A 16,089-nucleotide genomic window follows, 5' to 3' on the forward strand; every position below is an offset into this window, starting at 1 on the left:
TGCATACCTGCACTGATGCAGGTAACATTGGAAATTACCAGCACCACTCTAAATTTAGACAGTATGGATCATACTAAAATCATTCAGGAACCACTGCTATTTTTTCTTTTAAACGCGATAACAGTCAATGCAGCTAATAACAATCAACATACACCTACATCATAGGATAGCTATGTATAAATATAGAATACAACAGTGTGTTCCGTTTCAACCGAGGTAGGTACCAGCCCGACCGCGGGTTGGATCGCCTGACGGCGAAAGGTATGACATTAAACCCAGTACATGGACCAGTGCAGGTTAGGTGCAGGTAGACACCAGAAATACCTGCACAGCTCCAGTTTTACCTGCACTAACCTGCATATGCAGGTGGCATTCCGAGCCGTCTGTATTGTCACAGTCACTTTCATATTCAAGAGAAATTACTTGTGCATTATGTCACAGCAACATTATTCACATTTCTTCCTCAAAATAACACGCCATGCGGCGAAGGAGCTCGCTTTCTTTCACCACAAAAAAATGTTTGACGTACGTGAACACCTTTTGAAATGCTTCAGGATTATGGCATAAATCCTGTCATTCATGTTCAGGGCTAGAAATACCACCTGCATACATATGCAGGTTAGTGCAGGTAAAATTGGAGCTGTGCAGGTATTTCTGGCGCAGGCGTCTACCTGCACCTAACCAGCACTGGTCCATGTACTGGGTCTTATACATAAATGTCCTATAATGTAGGTGTATATGGATTGTTCATAGCTGCATTACCTCACTCACTCACTCACTCACTATCCGGTTTAGCGTCCGTTCTTCCCTGTCTTGCAGAGGTTGGACCTGTTACCACCTATTGAGTATAAAAGAAAAAAATAGCAATTTGGTTCCTGAACAATTTTAGTATGATCCATACCTCCTAAATTCAAAGCAGGTAAAATTTGTCTGATGCAGGCAATTTTCAATGTTACAGAAAAAAAGTATTTCGAGCCCTGAATATGTTTTAGATTTCTCCCTCAAAATAAGATAACATACAGAGAAGGAAGTCTCTTTCTTTCACTACAAAAAAATGTCTGACGTACGCGAACACCTTTTGAAATGCTAAGGCTTAAATCCTGTCATTCATGTTGTAACGTATGGCCAACACATAATCTCTCCGAGAGTCACCTTCTGTTAACAGCCCCTTTCTGTACCATCTGACCTTTTCAATATTCCGCCTGACACCTGCTTTTGGTCGTACCTTAAACTGGACTCAATGTTGACAAGAAAATGTTGGCAATTGATATAATTTCTTCAGCAGTGTTCTTGTCCACAAATAGGAAAGTAATTCACAATATAGTTTGTTTCTAGAGCGCAAAAATCACTGTTTGCATCAGCCCCTATCCTGTTAAAAAATAGTTCAATCAAAAGAAGCTCATTCAAAATATGCTGTTGGTTGTATGTTAAATTGGACTCAATGTTGACAAGAAAATATTGGTAATTGATATAATTTCCTCAGCAGTGTTCTTGTAAGTGTCTGCCCACAGATACGAAAGTAATTCACGACAAAGCTTGCTTCTAGAGTACAAAAATCACTGTTTGCATCAGCCCCTATACTGTTCAAAAAAAGCTCAATCAAAAGAAGCTCTTTCAAAATATGCTGTTGGTTATATGTTAAACTGGACTCAATGTTGACAAGAAAATGTTGGTAATTGATATAATTTCTTCAGCAGTATTCTTGTCCACAAATAGGAAAGTATTTCACAACATAGCTTAGTCTAAGAGCGCAAAAATCACTGTTAGCATCATCCCCTATCCTGTTCAAAAAAAGTTCAATCAAAAGAAGCTCATTCAAAATATGCTGTTGGTTATATGTTAAATTGGACTCAATGTCGACAAGAAAATATTGGTAATTGATATAATTTCCTCAGCAGTGTTCTTGTAAGTGTCTGCCCACAGATACGAAAGTAATTCACGACAAAGCTTGCTTCTAGAGCGCAAAAATCACTGTTAGCATCATCCCCTATCCTGTTCAAAAATAGTGCAATCAAAAGAAGCTCATTCAAAATATGCTGTTGGTTGTATGTTAAATTGGACTCAATGTTGACAAGAAAATATTGGTAATTGATATAATTACTTCAGCAGTGTTCTTGTAAGTGTCTGCCCACAGATACGAAAGTAATTCACGACAAATCTTTTTTCTAGAGTGCAAAAATTATCACCTACACCATAGTAAATTTATGTATAAAACCCAGTACATGGACCAGTGTAGGTTAGGTGCAGGTAGACATCAAAAATACCTGCACAGCTCCAATTTTATCTGCACTAACCTGCATATGCAGGTGATATTTAAGTCCTTTTTATTTTGGAGTGCAAAAATCAGATTCACTGTTTGCATCAGCCATATATAAAATAGTTCCCATGAGCTCACATCATAAGCAAACCAATCAAGCCCCAATCAAAAGAAGCTCATTCAAAATATCCGAGCTACCACGAACATGTACCAGGTACTGCCAACATACAAGATAAAAAGCGGACTTTATCACAAAGAAAAGCACACCAAACAGGTTATAATTATGTACAATCATGTTTTTTTTTCCTATTCACATTTCCTATGATGTCTGTAATATCATTTTGAATATGCAGCCTACATGTATGACACACATAATTACCCCAACCACTAGCTCAGAGGCATATCGCATCACAGTGGGCTAGAAGTAGAACATGTACCTGATACTGCCAACATATAAGATAAAAAGCGGACCTTGTCACAAAGAAAAGAACACCAAACAGGTTACACAGTAGTACATTCATGTCTTTTTCGTATTCACTGCTACGCTGTCGTTAATATCATTTTGAATATGCAGCCTACATGTATGACACACATAATTACCCCTACCACTGGAACAGAGTCATATCACATCACAGTGGGCTAGCATGTAGTACAGGAGACCTATACGCCACAGCTTGACACTTGTTGCGTTATCAATATCCGTAAATGTCATAGAAAATGTGTCAAGGCCCCAATAACTGGAGCTCGGGCCACATTGATTTGGGCGGGACAAATTCTGCTGCAATATATTAGATAGGCTCCCTATTTTGATCGTGACAACGATTTCTTTTGCGGAAAAAAAATAGGACAAATGGAGATTCAAAATGCATATCTGATGGCCTGTCACTCGAGGGAGTATGCTAATGAGTATTTTCACAGGGAAGGATATTTTCCTGTCCTCTATTTGTGTCTGTCATCGAGGCAGTTTGTTGTTTACATGTTTATGATTGGTGCAAAATAATACAGTGACACAGATTGTGAAACAGATTCACAGCTGTGTACTTGCATATATCAAGGAGGTTCAACCTCATTGCATATATCTACCATTTCACTTTCTGTTGGAGGACCTGTCACATATTTCAATCTGATATGATGTGAAAATGGTCAGTGTGCATATTTTCTTATCAGCAAAAGTGATTTTCACCAAGACATTACGATTTGGAAGGTTGTCAACTTGATCATCTTATCTCCTGTGTAATGAAACCTCATACTTACAATTCTTGATTCAAATTTGTATTGGTATTAGGATGGAAAAAAGGTTAAAATTCTAAATAGTCCTTGGCACCTACAGTATAAACTACATTCAATAAAGGTCTTCAATCATTACAAATTTGCAACTGAAATGTGTAAAAGCAACTGCAGTATAATAGAATAGAAGTGTCCTTCACATCCGGACATATACATTCACACCTATGTGTGAAATGCTTTCACTGAAAGCAGTTCATTCTTTTCTGTGCATCTGTATATAAATATACTGCTTGGCTAATTTCACATGCATAGAGAGGAACAATACTGGGTATTTGTTGACACATATGCAAGCCACACCTGCCAAGTAGTCTTGTATTTTTTTTCACATAAGTATGCAAAAGGAATACATAATTCATATCTCTAGAGAAGAAAAAGGCATTATGATTTCAAACATTTGATATTAGTGTTTCCATTTTGACCTATATTCCTACTCTTGTCCTTTTCCAGTTCTAATTAAGATAGCCCTGTCACTGAAACTATTGAATGTGACATTTCTATGCTTATCTTAATTAGACTAATTAGATAAGGCTAAATTAAAACCAGACCACAAAATCTGCCAAAAGATTACTTCATGGTGCAATGTGCATTAGACCTGGCTTATGCTACCACTTGGTACCTCGTACCATTCTTGACAATAGAATCCTTTTGGAACACCCTGGCACGATGTATTATGCAATAATACCTGCACCCCTACAACATTCTTACTAGATTTAAGATGATTAATCCTCAAGAAGCCTTAAAGGTAGTCAACTAAATCTTGTGGAAAGAGATACTGCGATTGCAAGATCCAAGTCAAGAAACTAAGACCTCCAACAAATACTGTGACCTTCTTGTAAAAAATCTCAGATATCTGGGGCATTTGCACACCTGCAGTGCAAGAGCAACAGGTCTATAATATGGTACGTGCATTATGTGACTACTACATAACTACTGTATTGTGAGCTACCTCGAATCTACGATTCTTTTGGAAGATCCAGGTTTCCCTAGACAAGTATCCGTGAATGTTGCACAGCAGTAAAAATGATGAATGTGTCTGTTGAAGACAATTATTTGCTACCAGCATCACAATTTATATACTTCATACCACATTTGTTTGGGGGTATATTTTCCTGATATTCAAGAGAAAAACACAAAAACATGACAATTTGTGATTTTCTGCAACTTCTTGCACCTGCTGATGAGTTAAGAACGACAGCCAGGTTTTAGATGTGAGAGCAAGATAGTCCAGTCGGTGATCTGACGACACCATCATGGAAAAAATGCGGGAGGAAAAAATTTGACCTACTGTTTTCATGCTAGCAATAAAATGAGTACAGTTCGCCAAAAATGGCAGCCACTCCCACATAAAGTTCCCCCTCCCCATCTAGACGGGTTCCTGACACAATCTGAAGGCACAGAGAGACCACAGAGGTCAGTATGGGGGCACAGGTAGAGGGGACGGGCAGCCAGGTACGTGTTATGGTGCAAACAGAAAAAAATGGCGTCATTGGAAACAGGTCGGGTCACATAAAGGCCAAATTACGCCGTATACAACCCCTTATACGCCGCTAACCTTCCTCAAAATATCACCTCAGGTGCCTCAAGATGTTGTTTGTGCGACTGAGGGTGTTGTGGGGCGTCTATGATCGCCGTTTCGTGTGCAAACAGGGCCGCTGTACGACGAAGGTTGTACAACATTGCTCCGAAAACATGGAAGCTTGTTTCCAAGGCTGCCCCCAGTTGTTACGGTCTCATACTCCCCAAACATGCGGCCGATCGCCTGCAGATTCATCCAGAAGATGCTTAAGATGCTCAAGACTCACCTGGTGTTGTAATTATCCCCCTGTTTGGCCCGCAATAATGAAACTATTGGAAATATTAAAAGGATGCTTACTTGGAAGCTGGCGCGTCGGCTTTTCCGCGGGCGAAACCCTGATGGTAATTGGTTTGTCGCCATCACGTGATGACTCGTGCCGAGCCCAGATGGCACGAGTTCTTTGATTGGTCGAATCGTGCAAAAATGATACGTCACTGAAAGTTTTTAGCAATATTTGGGCATAATTTATACATTTTCCGTTTTGTAACCACAATTTTATGGTAAAAACAATTGTATAATGTGCGAAATGTTGAATTTGGCCAATATTTTTGAATATATTTATTGGTCCCATGATGCTCTGATCTAAAATGGCTGCCGCCTTCGACTGACGCCGAAGATTACGGAATATTTTAGACAAATTTGACATTATCCAGTCCATCTACGCGCCCTGCTCCGCTAGGAAATGGCGTACCGTCTGCTATCATCCTGTCAGACGCCTTACTTGCGCCAGTTTGGCCGAAACTGCCTGAGAAACGCGAGACGAACCGAGCCCGGATTGCGTCAGGCAAGTTCAACCACTCGTTACATAAACAGGAATGCGCGGTCGTTCAACTTTTCGGACTTGCAAAACAGTCTTGTTCCGTGTCTGGACTGTGCAACTAACAGGCTGGGACAGAGGACCACGGCAAGACTTGGCAGATATGTACAGGTTTGTGCTCTTTTCCGTTGTGTATTTTGTTTGCTTGTCCAGAAGCTAAGGAAGGAACATTATGGAATTATGTTTATGTTATGCAAATGACTTACACAAGAGGGATAGACCATTTGATAACCCGGGTGATGGTGATTACGTCTTGTTTACTTGACGAGCTAAGTTTTTCCCTTGTGAATTATATATTCAATGTACATGTATATAATAAAGGTTGAACATTCCCATGATAACTTAACGTTAGGTGTGTTATCTGTGTTGAAAATATAATTTGAACATAGTTATTTTATCAGATGGAACTGTTCATAATTTCTTGAAATATTTTTGTGCAGCTGTAAAATAATTTGTTGAATTTTGAAGTTTCGAGACACACTGAAAATTGAGAGCCCATATGGTTTCCCTGAAATGTGGTTGAAACAAGTGATTTGAGCATTCATGAATAAACTAATGTTCAAACAACCAAATAGAAATTCACCTGCAGTTCAAGGTGACCACTAAAACCTCTAGATTGTAATAAGAAAATGTCACAGATTTTTCAAGGCTTTCTGACATAACTTACTAGTACATTCATATAACGCACTATATGCTAAGCTTGTTGCACAGCAAATGATACATACCGTTCCTCATTGAGAAGTACATGTAACATTACTATCCTTATAGTTAAATTCCATAGTTTATTTATTTTTTAATTACAGTGCTCCACAAGCCTAAACAAAGATGTAGTAACTGCCTATGTTCACAGTAGGTTAGATGTTTTTGTTGTTCGTATGTATTATCTTCTTTTCATTCCAGAGAACAGTTCGGCAAGCCCAGGCAGAGTACAGAGGCATCTGTCGTTTACTCACCAGATCTGGAATGGAGGTTTCACAAAGTGTGGTCAGCAGACTGTTTGGCATAGGTACGTGGGACCAGTCAATGTGGTTTAACTGACACTGGGTACATTGTTGTGTTACCCTGGACAGCTGTAGCGACTACAGGCTTTTCTAGACCCCCCTATCAACTTGCTTGAAAATCGAATTAGCCAGTCTAAGGAGTTACGTTGTGCTGTTCTAGATGGCTTTCCAGGGTAGTGTTGTGGTTACAGAATTGCACTTGCAAATGAAATGCGCCAGTATTTTTGTTAGGGCCTACATCCCAGTGACAAACACAAAGTTTATTCAGAAGCGTTAAAAGCATGTTTAGTCATACAATATGGTTTTATAACTTATACATGTAGAGATATGATTTCTTAAAGTCTGTCTAGTAACATGACTCGCTCTCTTGATGTAACATTTTGACCTTCAATAAGCTTTGTTTTAGACCAAAACCACATTCATATGCTACATAAACTATTACATGATACTATAGTATATCAATCATGATAACACATTTTTAAATCTCCACCAGGTTTACTACAGTTCCTGAGGACAACTCCTCGCCTCCAACAACAACAACCAGGTGACAAGCCACGAGGGCAGCAAGGAGACGATGATGGTACATTTTTGTCATGGTTACTGGTAGAGTAGCAAACACCGTGTAGTGAGTGGCAGAACAGAGTTATAGGGTTGGTTACCATCAGGCATTTAGCTAGGATTTTATGTAGGAAGTCCAAATTTCTTAGTGACTGAGATTCACAACACTGTGCTACGGACACGAACATTGTAGGGAGGTTAGGGGGCATCAACCTTCCATGGTTTGGCATTTGAGAGTCAAAATGGTGTATTTTGGGGTATCCTGAAGGGCAAATTACTTGGTCAAGAAAGAATGGACTAGTAGTTTGTAAGGCTGGACCATGTGAACATAGATATTATCAGCCTTTACAAAACATGAATCATCATACTTAGCAGTGACTATATGTGTGTCCAATTACCCCAGGCCAACAGCAGAACGACGACACCATGAACAGACTGAGACTGGCGGTGCTCGTTACAAAACATATATATGTCTAATTTTACTGCATGTATTATAACATCTATTCCTATTATAACATCTGAGAGTCATTACAAAACATATTCTATTTGTCCAATTTCCCCAGGCCAACAGCAGAACGATGACACCATGAACAGACTGAGGCTGGTGGTCCTCATTACAAAACATACTTTATGTCTGATTTTACTACATGTATTCTAACATCTAAGAGTCATTACAAAACTATTATTCGTGTCCCGATTTTACCAGGCCAACCGCAGAACGATGACACCATGAACAGACTGAGGCTGGTGGTCCTGGTGTTCTTCCTGCTCTCCCTGTTCTTCATGCAGGGTCAGAATGACGGGGGGAGGATGGTGTCGTGGCACGAGTTTGTACATGACATGCTGGCTAAGGGAGAGGTGAGTATTTTTTTGTTGTAGTTCAAACAGAAATATATACATATTTCGTTGGAATAGATAGAATTAAAATGTACCGTATTAGAATTAAAACCATTGCACAAGATCGTACACGACATGCTGGCAAAGGGAGAGGTGAATGTTATGTTGGTGTTGCTGTTGTTATTGTTGTTGTTAGTAGTAGTTTGAACCATAAATGTATGCATAGATTGAGATAAGATGTGCAAGGTATTAGATCATTTGAAGAAAACAGCAATCTCTCGTAGACATGAAACGAAAAATAGATCACATATCTACATATAAATAGATTTACAAATTATACCCAGTGGTCGAAATACTTTTACCCAGTGTTCTGCAGTATTGCAGAATGTAGAAATTTTGTTCTGCAATTTGGAATCTGTACATATGTCAACTGATCTTCCCCGTATCCTCCCAGGTGAGTAGTGTTGATGTAGAAGACTCCGACGTGGTCCGTATCCACCTGCAGCCTGGAGCACAGGTGTTTGGACGCAAGGTGAGCTGTTCATATATGAACATGTATGTGAGAATATGGAAATGCTGCTTACTTGTTTTATACATATAGCCCAAATCATTGTCTGACAAACAGTATGTATCCTTAGAGATTTGTTTACAATTGAGAGATAGTGTATTCCCCTAGCAGCTTCATTTTGAAGTGCAGTAACCTCTCACACTGCAGATTATATCCCTTGAAGTCCCTTCATTCTATACCGTGTGCAAAAATAGTGTCTGTCTTTCTTTGAAACTGCAAATTGTGAGGCTGTATTCTTGATACAACACTCACACAGGGAACACTATATGCAAAGGGTTTGCACTATCCTTTCTCTGGTTTTGTTATTGAGAGTTATTGATGTCTTTTTTCTGTAATGCAGCACTACACAAGTACGGTGTACTCCATGCGGGTGGGGAACACAGAGACATTCGAGGAGAAACTCAGGCGTGCCGAGGATGACCTTGGCATCAGCCCTCAGGACTACGTCAAGGTCACGTTCAGCCATATTGGTGCAGGGACCAGGTATGTCAGTGTGACACGCATTTCAACTAGAGCTATTATTGAAGTCAGCATGTTCCTCTTAGGGTATGTAATGTAAATTTTGGCATTGAGCCATAAAGCCATTTTAGTAGCGCTAATGCAACTACAGTTAAGCCGATGGAGTAAAAAGGGAAGAATTACAATCATGTACATACTAAACTGGAGTATGCACAGTTAGTGGCATCGCAGTAAAAGAAATTAATTGATGGCATACACCAAAGAACTACATCGTAGTTAATGAACGCCTGGATATGATTTTGGAAACAGTCAGATTTTGAAGGTAACATCCATTATCTATTGTCAGTGACTATGCATGCTACCTGAAATGTCTGACTGTTTCCAAAATCATATCCACTTGCTTGAGAAACTGCTTGTTTGGTATATCTTGTTATTGGATATCTAACCTTCATTTTTTAAACAACTTGGCCTAAATGTGTTAAGTCTACCTGCTTTTACAATGCTTTCACAATTATTACAATCCATATGTAACAAACACATTTCTTGTGAATCCAGCTAACAGACCTGTTTTTGAAAATTGGCAGTTCAACCAATCAGATATGGTGTTCCCACAGGTTGATGTCCACCCTACTGATAACAGGAGCTCTCCTAGGCAGTCTGATGTTGGTGATGATGTTTGTTTGTTTGTTTGTTTATTTGTTTATTTTGTGTTCCACAGGTTGATGTCCACCCTGCTAATAACGGGCTCTCCTGGGCAGTCTGATGTTGGTGATGGTGTTTGTTTGTTTGTTTATTTGTTTATTTTGTGTTCCACAGGTTGATGTCTACCCTGTTGATAACAGGAGCTCTCCTGGGCAGTCTGATGTTAGTGATGATGTTTGTTTGTTTATTTGTTTGTTTATTTTATGTCCACAGGTTGATGTCCACCCTGTTGATAACAGGTGCTCTCCTGGGCAGTCTGATGTTAGTGATGATGTTTGTTTGTTTATTTGTTTGTTTATTTTATGTCCACAGGTTGATGTCCACCCTGTTGATAACAGGTGCTCTCCTGGGCAGTCTGATGTTGGTGATGATGTTTGTTTGTTTATTTATTTATTTTCTGTCCCCAACAGGTTGATGTCTACCCTACTGATAACAGGGGCTCTCCTGGGCAGTCTGATGTTGGTGATGATGTTTGTTTGTTTATTTATTTATTTTCTGTCCCCAACAGGTTGATGTCTACCCTACTGATAACAGGGGCTCTCCTGGGCAGTCTGATGTTGGTGATGATGTTTGTTTGTTTATTTATTTATTTTCTGTCCCCAACAGGTTGATGTCTACCCTACTGATAACAGGGGCTCTCCTGGGCAGTCTGATGTTGGTGATGATGTTTGTTTGTTTATTTATTTATTTTCTGTCCCCAACAGGTTGATGTCTACCCTACTGATAACAGGGGCTCTCCTGGGCAGTCTGATGTTGGTGATGATGTTTGTTTGTTTATTTATTTATTTTCTGTCCCCAACAGGTTGATGTCTACCCTACTGATAACAGGGGCTCTCCTGGGCAGTCTGATGTTGGTGATGATGTTTGTTTGTTTATTTATTTATTTTCTGTCCCCAACAGGTTGATGTCTACCCTACTGATAACAGGGGCTCTCCTGGGCAGTCTGATGTTGGTGATGATGTTTGTAGCCAGGAGTGCCATGAACCAGGGAGGTTTGGGGGGATTCGTAAGTACATTTGAACCTTTCTCTAGGTGACTGAAATCTGGTTTGTTATTTGTTCATTGAAGTTCACAAATTACAAAGCTGTACGGGTCCAGTATTGTTTGAAGTTATTAGACCATCGTCGAAGCATTTAAAAAAACTACATTGTTGTAAAATGTCTTTCTAACATTGTCTTGTGTATTTGTTCCTGCAGTACAAAAAAAGGTTGCAATAAGAACAAACTGTTTCAAAATTTAAGCTTTGACTAGTCAATGATGTGGTATCAAGAGCAGCAAGGACTTTCTTTTGTTATTTATCTATCTCACATGGTTCGTAGCAGGACAAATGTACTAAACATACAACAAATCACATACAGTTAGAAAAAAAAGCATATTTCTAAAATTACAATCAGAGTGTATGATGCACTCTTATTGCTTTGCAATACTATAGTACTTTCATATGTTCCTAGTTACCATTCACAGCACCTCGTACAAGGAGGATGAACTGAACTGAACTTGCAATGAAAACCGTTGCATTTTTGTTGCCCAGGCCCAGATGACCCAAGCAAAGTTTACACAGTTCGGGGCGGGAGGGAAAGTTCCCAACGTGAAGTTCTCTGACGTGGCGGGTCTGAAGGAGGCTAAACAGGAGGTCATGGAGTTTGTGGACTATCTCAAGGTCAGGAGTGTCCAGTGTTCATGTCAGATGGACATTTTGATGTCTTTAGACATCTTGAAAACGTTCCGACGACCATCCTCTCGTCTTCCTCAGTGCAACCTTCATTACCCACGAAGAGAGACGACAGATGGTCATCAAAAGGTTTACAAGACTAAAAGGACGGCTGTGTAACGAAGAAAACTATGTTTGCTAAGATTTACTGCTTGAATGGACGCTTTCTTAAGACCAACCTTCCCTCAACCGAGACGGGGCCTGATACCTACTTCCAAACACCTTTGACCCTTTGCTGATGTCACACTTCCGTTCCAGACATGTGACATAGGCTTTGGATCTTTTGAACCTGATAAGGATCAGAAGACTGATCGAAAGCTTGTTAGTAAGCTCTTTATTTTATGTACGGATGTAAAGTTTAAAATTGTAACATAATATTTCCTACTGTTCCTTAGGCCCCCAAGAGGTACCTTGACCTGGGAGCGAAGTTTCCTAAAGGCGCCCTCCTGCTGGGCCCCCCGGGGTGTGGGAAGACTCTCCTGGCCAAGGCCGTGGCTACGGAGGCACAGGTGCCCTTCCTGGCCATGGCTGGGTCCGAGTTTGTAGAGATGATCGGGGGTGAGTACATGTTAGACTCTCCTGGCCATGTATTACATGTTATACTCTCCTGGCCAAGGCTGTGGCTACCGAGGCACAGGTGCCCTTCCTGGCCATGGCTGGGTCCGAGTTTGTAGAGATGATCGGGGGTGAGTGAATCTTATACTATAGTAGTAGTATTCGTTATTTGATTATGCTTCTGCTGGGTTCCCTGACACAGGGGTAGGGATAGGTAGGCATAGCAGTCGGCTAGTCTTCACACTGTGCTTCCATGTGGCTCTGTCCAGCGGGCTCACCCTAGTTAGATGGAAAAGAATCTAAGGGGGAGTGAAATATTTCAGATGTCAAAATCTTCATGTCATTGTCATTTACAGCTGCTTGTTAGTGTATGTCATAGATTCTGGCAAATGTGAGCAGTACAAAAACAACAACAGTCTCAGGGTTATCTTATTGTTAATGCACACAAGCCAGGTGTAAACAAAGATATTCACAGCTTTTATATGCATTCATAAAAGCTAATGATGTTACATGGTTGGACACAGAATATTGTTATATGCATTAGGATGGAATTGATTCAACCTAATTGAATGTGTAAAAAAAAGCCTCTGAAATTGACTTCAATCATTGTCTTGATTTTGCAGTAAGTACCTTTAAGAATTTCTAATTTTTCGTTATATTAGGTCTGGGTGCTGCTAGGGTTCGTTCACTGTTCAAAGAAGCCAGGAAGAAGCACCCCTGTATCATCTACATCGATGAGATAGATGCTATCGGCAGGAAGAGAAGTCAGGGGTAAGTAGAGTTGAGTTGAGGTAGCTTGGAAATGTAATGTTTCATTGCAGCTATTCTTCCTGTGGGCAATTCAAGTTCTCTGAAAAGAAATTGAACACTAGTAATTCTGTAATGGTAGGAATAGAAATGATAAAAAGCGTAACTTTTTGTACAGATATTTTAGTTCATTGATTGTTATGAATATTTCCTTTTTGTATTGTCTATACCAATGCAGAGATTTTGGATTAAATGAATTTTGGTAGTCTTATTGGTTTGTGGAAAAGAGGAAGGGTAACTTGATAAGTAAGCTCCTTCAAAGATTAAAGTCTAATGTTGTACACAATGTTTGTATTTATGTTACATGTGTTTTGTTTTGTCATAGGAACTTTGATGGAAGAAGTGGGGAAGAGGAACAAACATTGAACCAGCTCCTAGTGGAAATGGATGGTAAGACAGGCACCCTTTATGTACTATACAAGTCACCTTTAAACCCCTGTTGTAAATCAAAAACTGAGCTTGGCCAACATATCAGCGAGCTCCAAATGGGCATTTTACAGCCAACGTCCTGACGATAACTAGGGCTTCGGGCAATTTTGAGCAGCTCGTCTGTTGGGATGCAAAGCATCACGTGATGTCAGCTCTGCAACAGAAAAGACAATAACTTAAAAATGATACACTGGGCCCAGTCCAATCAGGACTGGACAGATTTTCAGCAAAAAATACAGTTCACACTCGGGTGATTTTGAAATTTTGCGAGCTCCAGCCAATCTAAAAATTCGGCTGGCATTAGCTTGAATTGTGACTCAGGCTCATATTTCATGTAGCAATGTGTGCACTTTTCTTGTACCGGATCAGACAGCTTGAATGTGGAAGAGTGTTTTATTTTCTTCATGCCTCATCATTGAATTAAAAATGTTTTCAATCTTAGCCTGTACTGAATTTTTCTCCTTGTATCTATCTTTGCAGGTATGGGAACTGAACAAGGTGTGATCGTTCTGGCCTCCACCAACAGGGCAGATGTGTTGGATGATGTGAGTTATCCTAAAAATCAAAACCTATTTTGTTGAAACAGCCCTGGAACATTGTTACATTGTCTTTTCCATCACTGTACTAGATACAGCAGTCTCCATCTGAATGTTCAGAAATTGTTTCTAACCTTTGTGTTACAGTGATGTTATACCTGTATGTGTATTTCAACAGTATCTTGGGTTTGTTGAATAGAACAGAGTATTTCATACCATATAGACTACATTTTATATAGCTTTGTTTGAATGAAGCATTTACCACCATCACATGATGCCCACATTCAAGCACCTTGGGGCCAATGTGAAAGCAAAATGATATCTGTCAGGGACAGATCAAGTTGGAACTTTAAGTACAATGAATGATATTTGCATACGATCATTACCAGTCAGTGACTCTGACATCGTCAACAGTTTTTTTCAGTCGAAATGCTTTATAGGATTGATTTGTTCCGCCTGTTTATTCTAGTGACACTGAAGAAGAGTAATGTGCCACTCGTAACGTTCAGAAGTAATCTCTGAATCGTATCCAGTTGTAGAGATTGTTTTGTTTTTGTACATTGACTATTGTTAACCTTGATAAATAAATCTATCTGATGCACTTTCTCCAGGCGTTGCTGAGACCCGGCCGTCTGGACCGCCACATCCTGATCGACCTGCCGACCCTGGCGGAGCGTAAGGAGATATTTGAGCACCATCTGAAGGCCCTGACTCTGAAGAGGTCCACCTCAACCTTCTCCAGACGACTGGCAGAGCTCACCCCCGGCATGAGTGGTACGGTCCATTTCTGTGCTGTTCATTGGGTTTTTGTAGCCTGGGTACCATCCGGAAAGTAGTTTGCTCCTGCGTTTATCATACACTATATACAGTCACTTCTAGCTCCAGACAACTGTTGTAGCTCACCCATGGCATGAGTGGTACGGTCCATTTCTGTGCTGTTTATAGGGGGGTTTGTTTAACATTGCAATCATAATGATTTGAATCCCTCAGCAACCATGTAGGAGTACAGTAGCAGTATGTTGCTGTCTGTAACATGGCACAAACAGTGTCATATGAAAAGCCAGTTGGTTTCTTGTATGGTAGGGAGGGAAGAAGAAAAGGAAAGCTGGAGGGAGGGAATAAAGGGAAGAAGATCAAAGAAAGAAGGGAGAGAAAAAACAGGAGATTAAGAAGTCAAACCACACAAGTCTTTTTGACGTTAAGAAGAACATGAGCACCATGCATTACTATGCATTACCATGGTAGAACTAGAAGTTGATAATGATAAGTGATTTGCTTCCTCTGTCTGTAGGTGCTGATGTAGCCAACATTTGTAACGAGGCAGCTCTGCACGCCGCCAGGGAGAACCAGAAAGTCGTGGACACCCAGGACTTCGAACACGCAGTCGAGAGGGTTATAGGAGGTCAGGACTGTACTAACACAGTTTTGCTCCGTTCTTTTGGCCATTTATGGCATTGAGAGGGGATCCAGAGGTCAGGGGTTTGATTCCTGGCATTGTTTCACCTTCCAATACAATGCCCTAGACACAATAGACAACAACCTACTGCCCCTACAGCCTCAGAGAAGAATAAAGAGCGCTAGGACTACCTTTACCTACCTTTTTTTTTAATTTTTTGCCAACAGAACAGAAGGTTTTTCAACAATGATGAAAGTCACAGAGAATGATTACAGCACTTTGTAATGGCGGAATCACATTTATCATAGATCATCGTGCGAATTTGATGTTATGGGCTTTTCAACCAGGCAGTCGAATAACAAACTACTTACAAGGATATAAGACAGTCATTTCCCTTACGAGATAGCTGTACCACACATGCAAGACTGGAAGCCCCCAGTTTGTGATAGTATGAATAAGCACTAAGGCTGTAGAATGTTGCAGTTGTCAAGACAAGTGGTAATCTTTAACTTGCACTGTTTCAGCAAGCATGTGTAGCGCCTTAAAACCATGTACCGTTCCCCCTAACAGGCACGGCTAAGAAGTCGAAGGTG

The 16,089-nt window shown here is 40.2% G+C and overlaps 2 protein-coding genes across 2 annotated transcripts in view; one reads left to right on the forward strand and one right to left on the reverse strand.

Moving 5' to 3' along the window:
- LOC118417444 (ankyrin repeat domain-containing protein 11-like) overlaps positions 1 to 5,557 on the reverse strand; it is a 44,399-nt gene extending 38,842 nt beyond the window's left edge. Inside the window, exon 1 of the mRNA XM_035823007.1 lies at positions 5,347 to 5,557. The gene's annotated coding sequence lies outside the window, so the exon portion shown is untranslated. The remainder of the gene's footprint in view (positions 1 to 5,346) is intronic.
- An 82-nt stretch (positions 5,558 to 5,639) lies between these two features.
- The window catches only part of LOC118417445 (paraplegin-like), a 15,550-nt gene continuing 5,100 nt past the window's right edge, over positions 5,640 to 16,089 (forward strand). Inside the window, exons 1-16 of the mRNA XM_035823008.1 lie at positions 5,640 to 6,048; positions 6,838 to 6,943; positions 7,432 to 7,518; positions 8,203 to 8,354; positions 8,788 to 8,865; positions 9,242 to 9,384; positions 10,276 to 10,434; positions 10,963 to 11,068; positions 11,594 to 11,722; positions 12,169 to 12,331; positions 12,991 to 13,099; positions 13,461 to 13,525; positions 14,045 to 14,109; positions 14,712 to 14,874; positions 15,392 to 15,502; positions 16,067 to 16,086. Of these exons, the coding sequence (XP_035678901.1) occupies positions 5,803 to 6,048; positions 6,838 to 6,943; positions 7,432 to 7,518; positions 8,203 to 8,354; positions 8,788 to 8,865; positions 9,242 to 9,384; positions 10,276 to 10,434; positions 10,963 to 11,068; positions 11,594 to 11,722; positions 12,169 to 12,331; positions 12,991 to 13,099; positions 13,461 to 13,525; positions 14,045 to 14,109; positions 14,712 to 14,874; positions 15,392 to 15,502; positions 16,067 to 16,086 (1,902 nt within the window). The 5' untranslated portion in view covers positions 5,640 to 5,802. The remainder of the gene's footprint in view (positions 6,049 to 6,837; positions 6,944 to 7,431; positions 7,519 to 8,202; positions 8,355 to 8,787; positions 8,866 to 9,241; positions 9,385 to 10,275; positions 10,435 to 10,962; positions 11,069 to 11,593; positions 11,723 to 12,168; positions 12,332 to 12,990; positions 13,100 to 13,460; positions 13,526 to 14,044; positions 14,110 to 14,711; positions 14,875 to 15,391; positions 15,503 to 16,066; positions 16,087 to 16,089) is intronic.

Source organism: Branchiostoma floridae, chromosome 6 (genome assembly GCF_000003815.2).
Source record: "Branchiostoma floridae strain S238N-H82 chromosome 6, Bfl_VNyyK, whole genome shotgun sequence".
NCBI lineage: Eukaryota > Metazoa > Chordata > Leptocardii > Amphioxiformes > Branchiostomatidae > Branchiostoma > Branchiostoma floridae.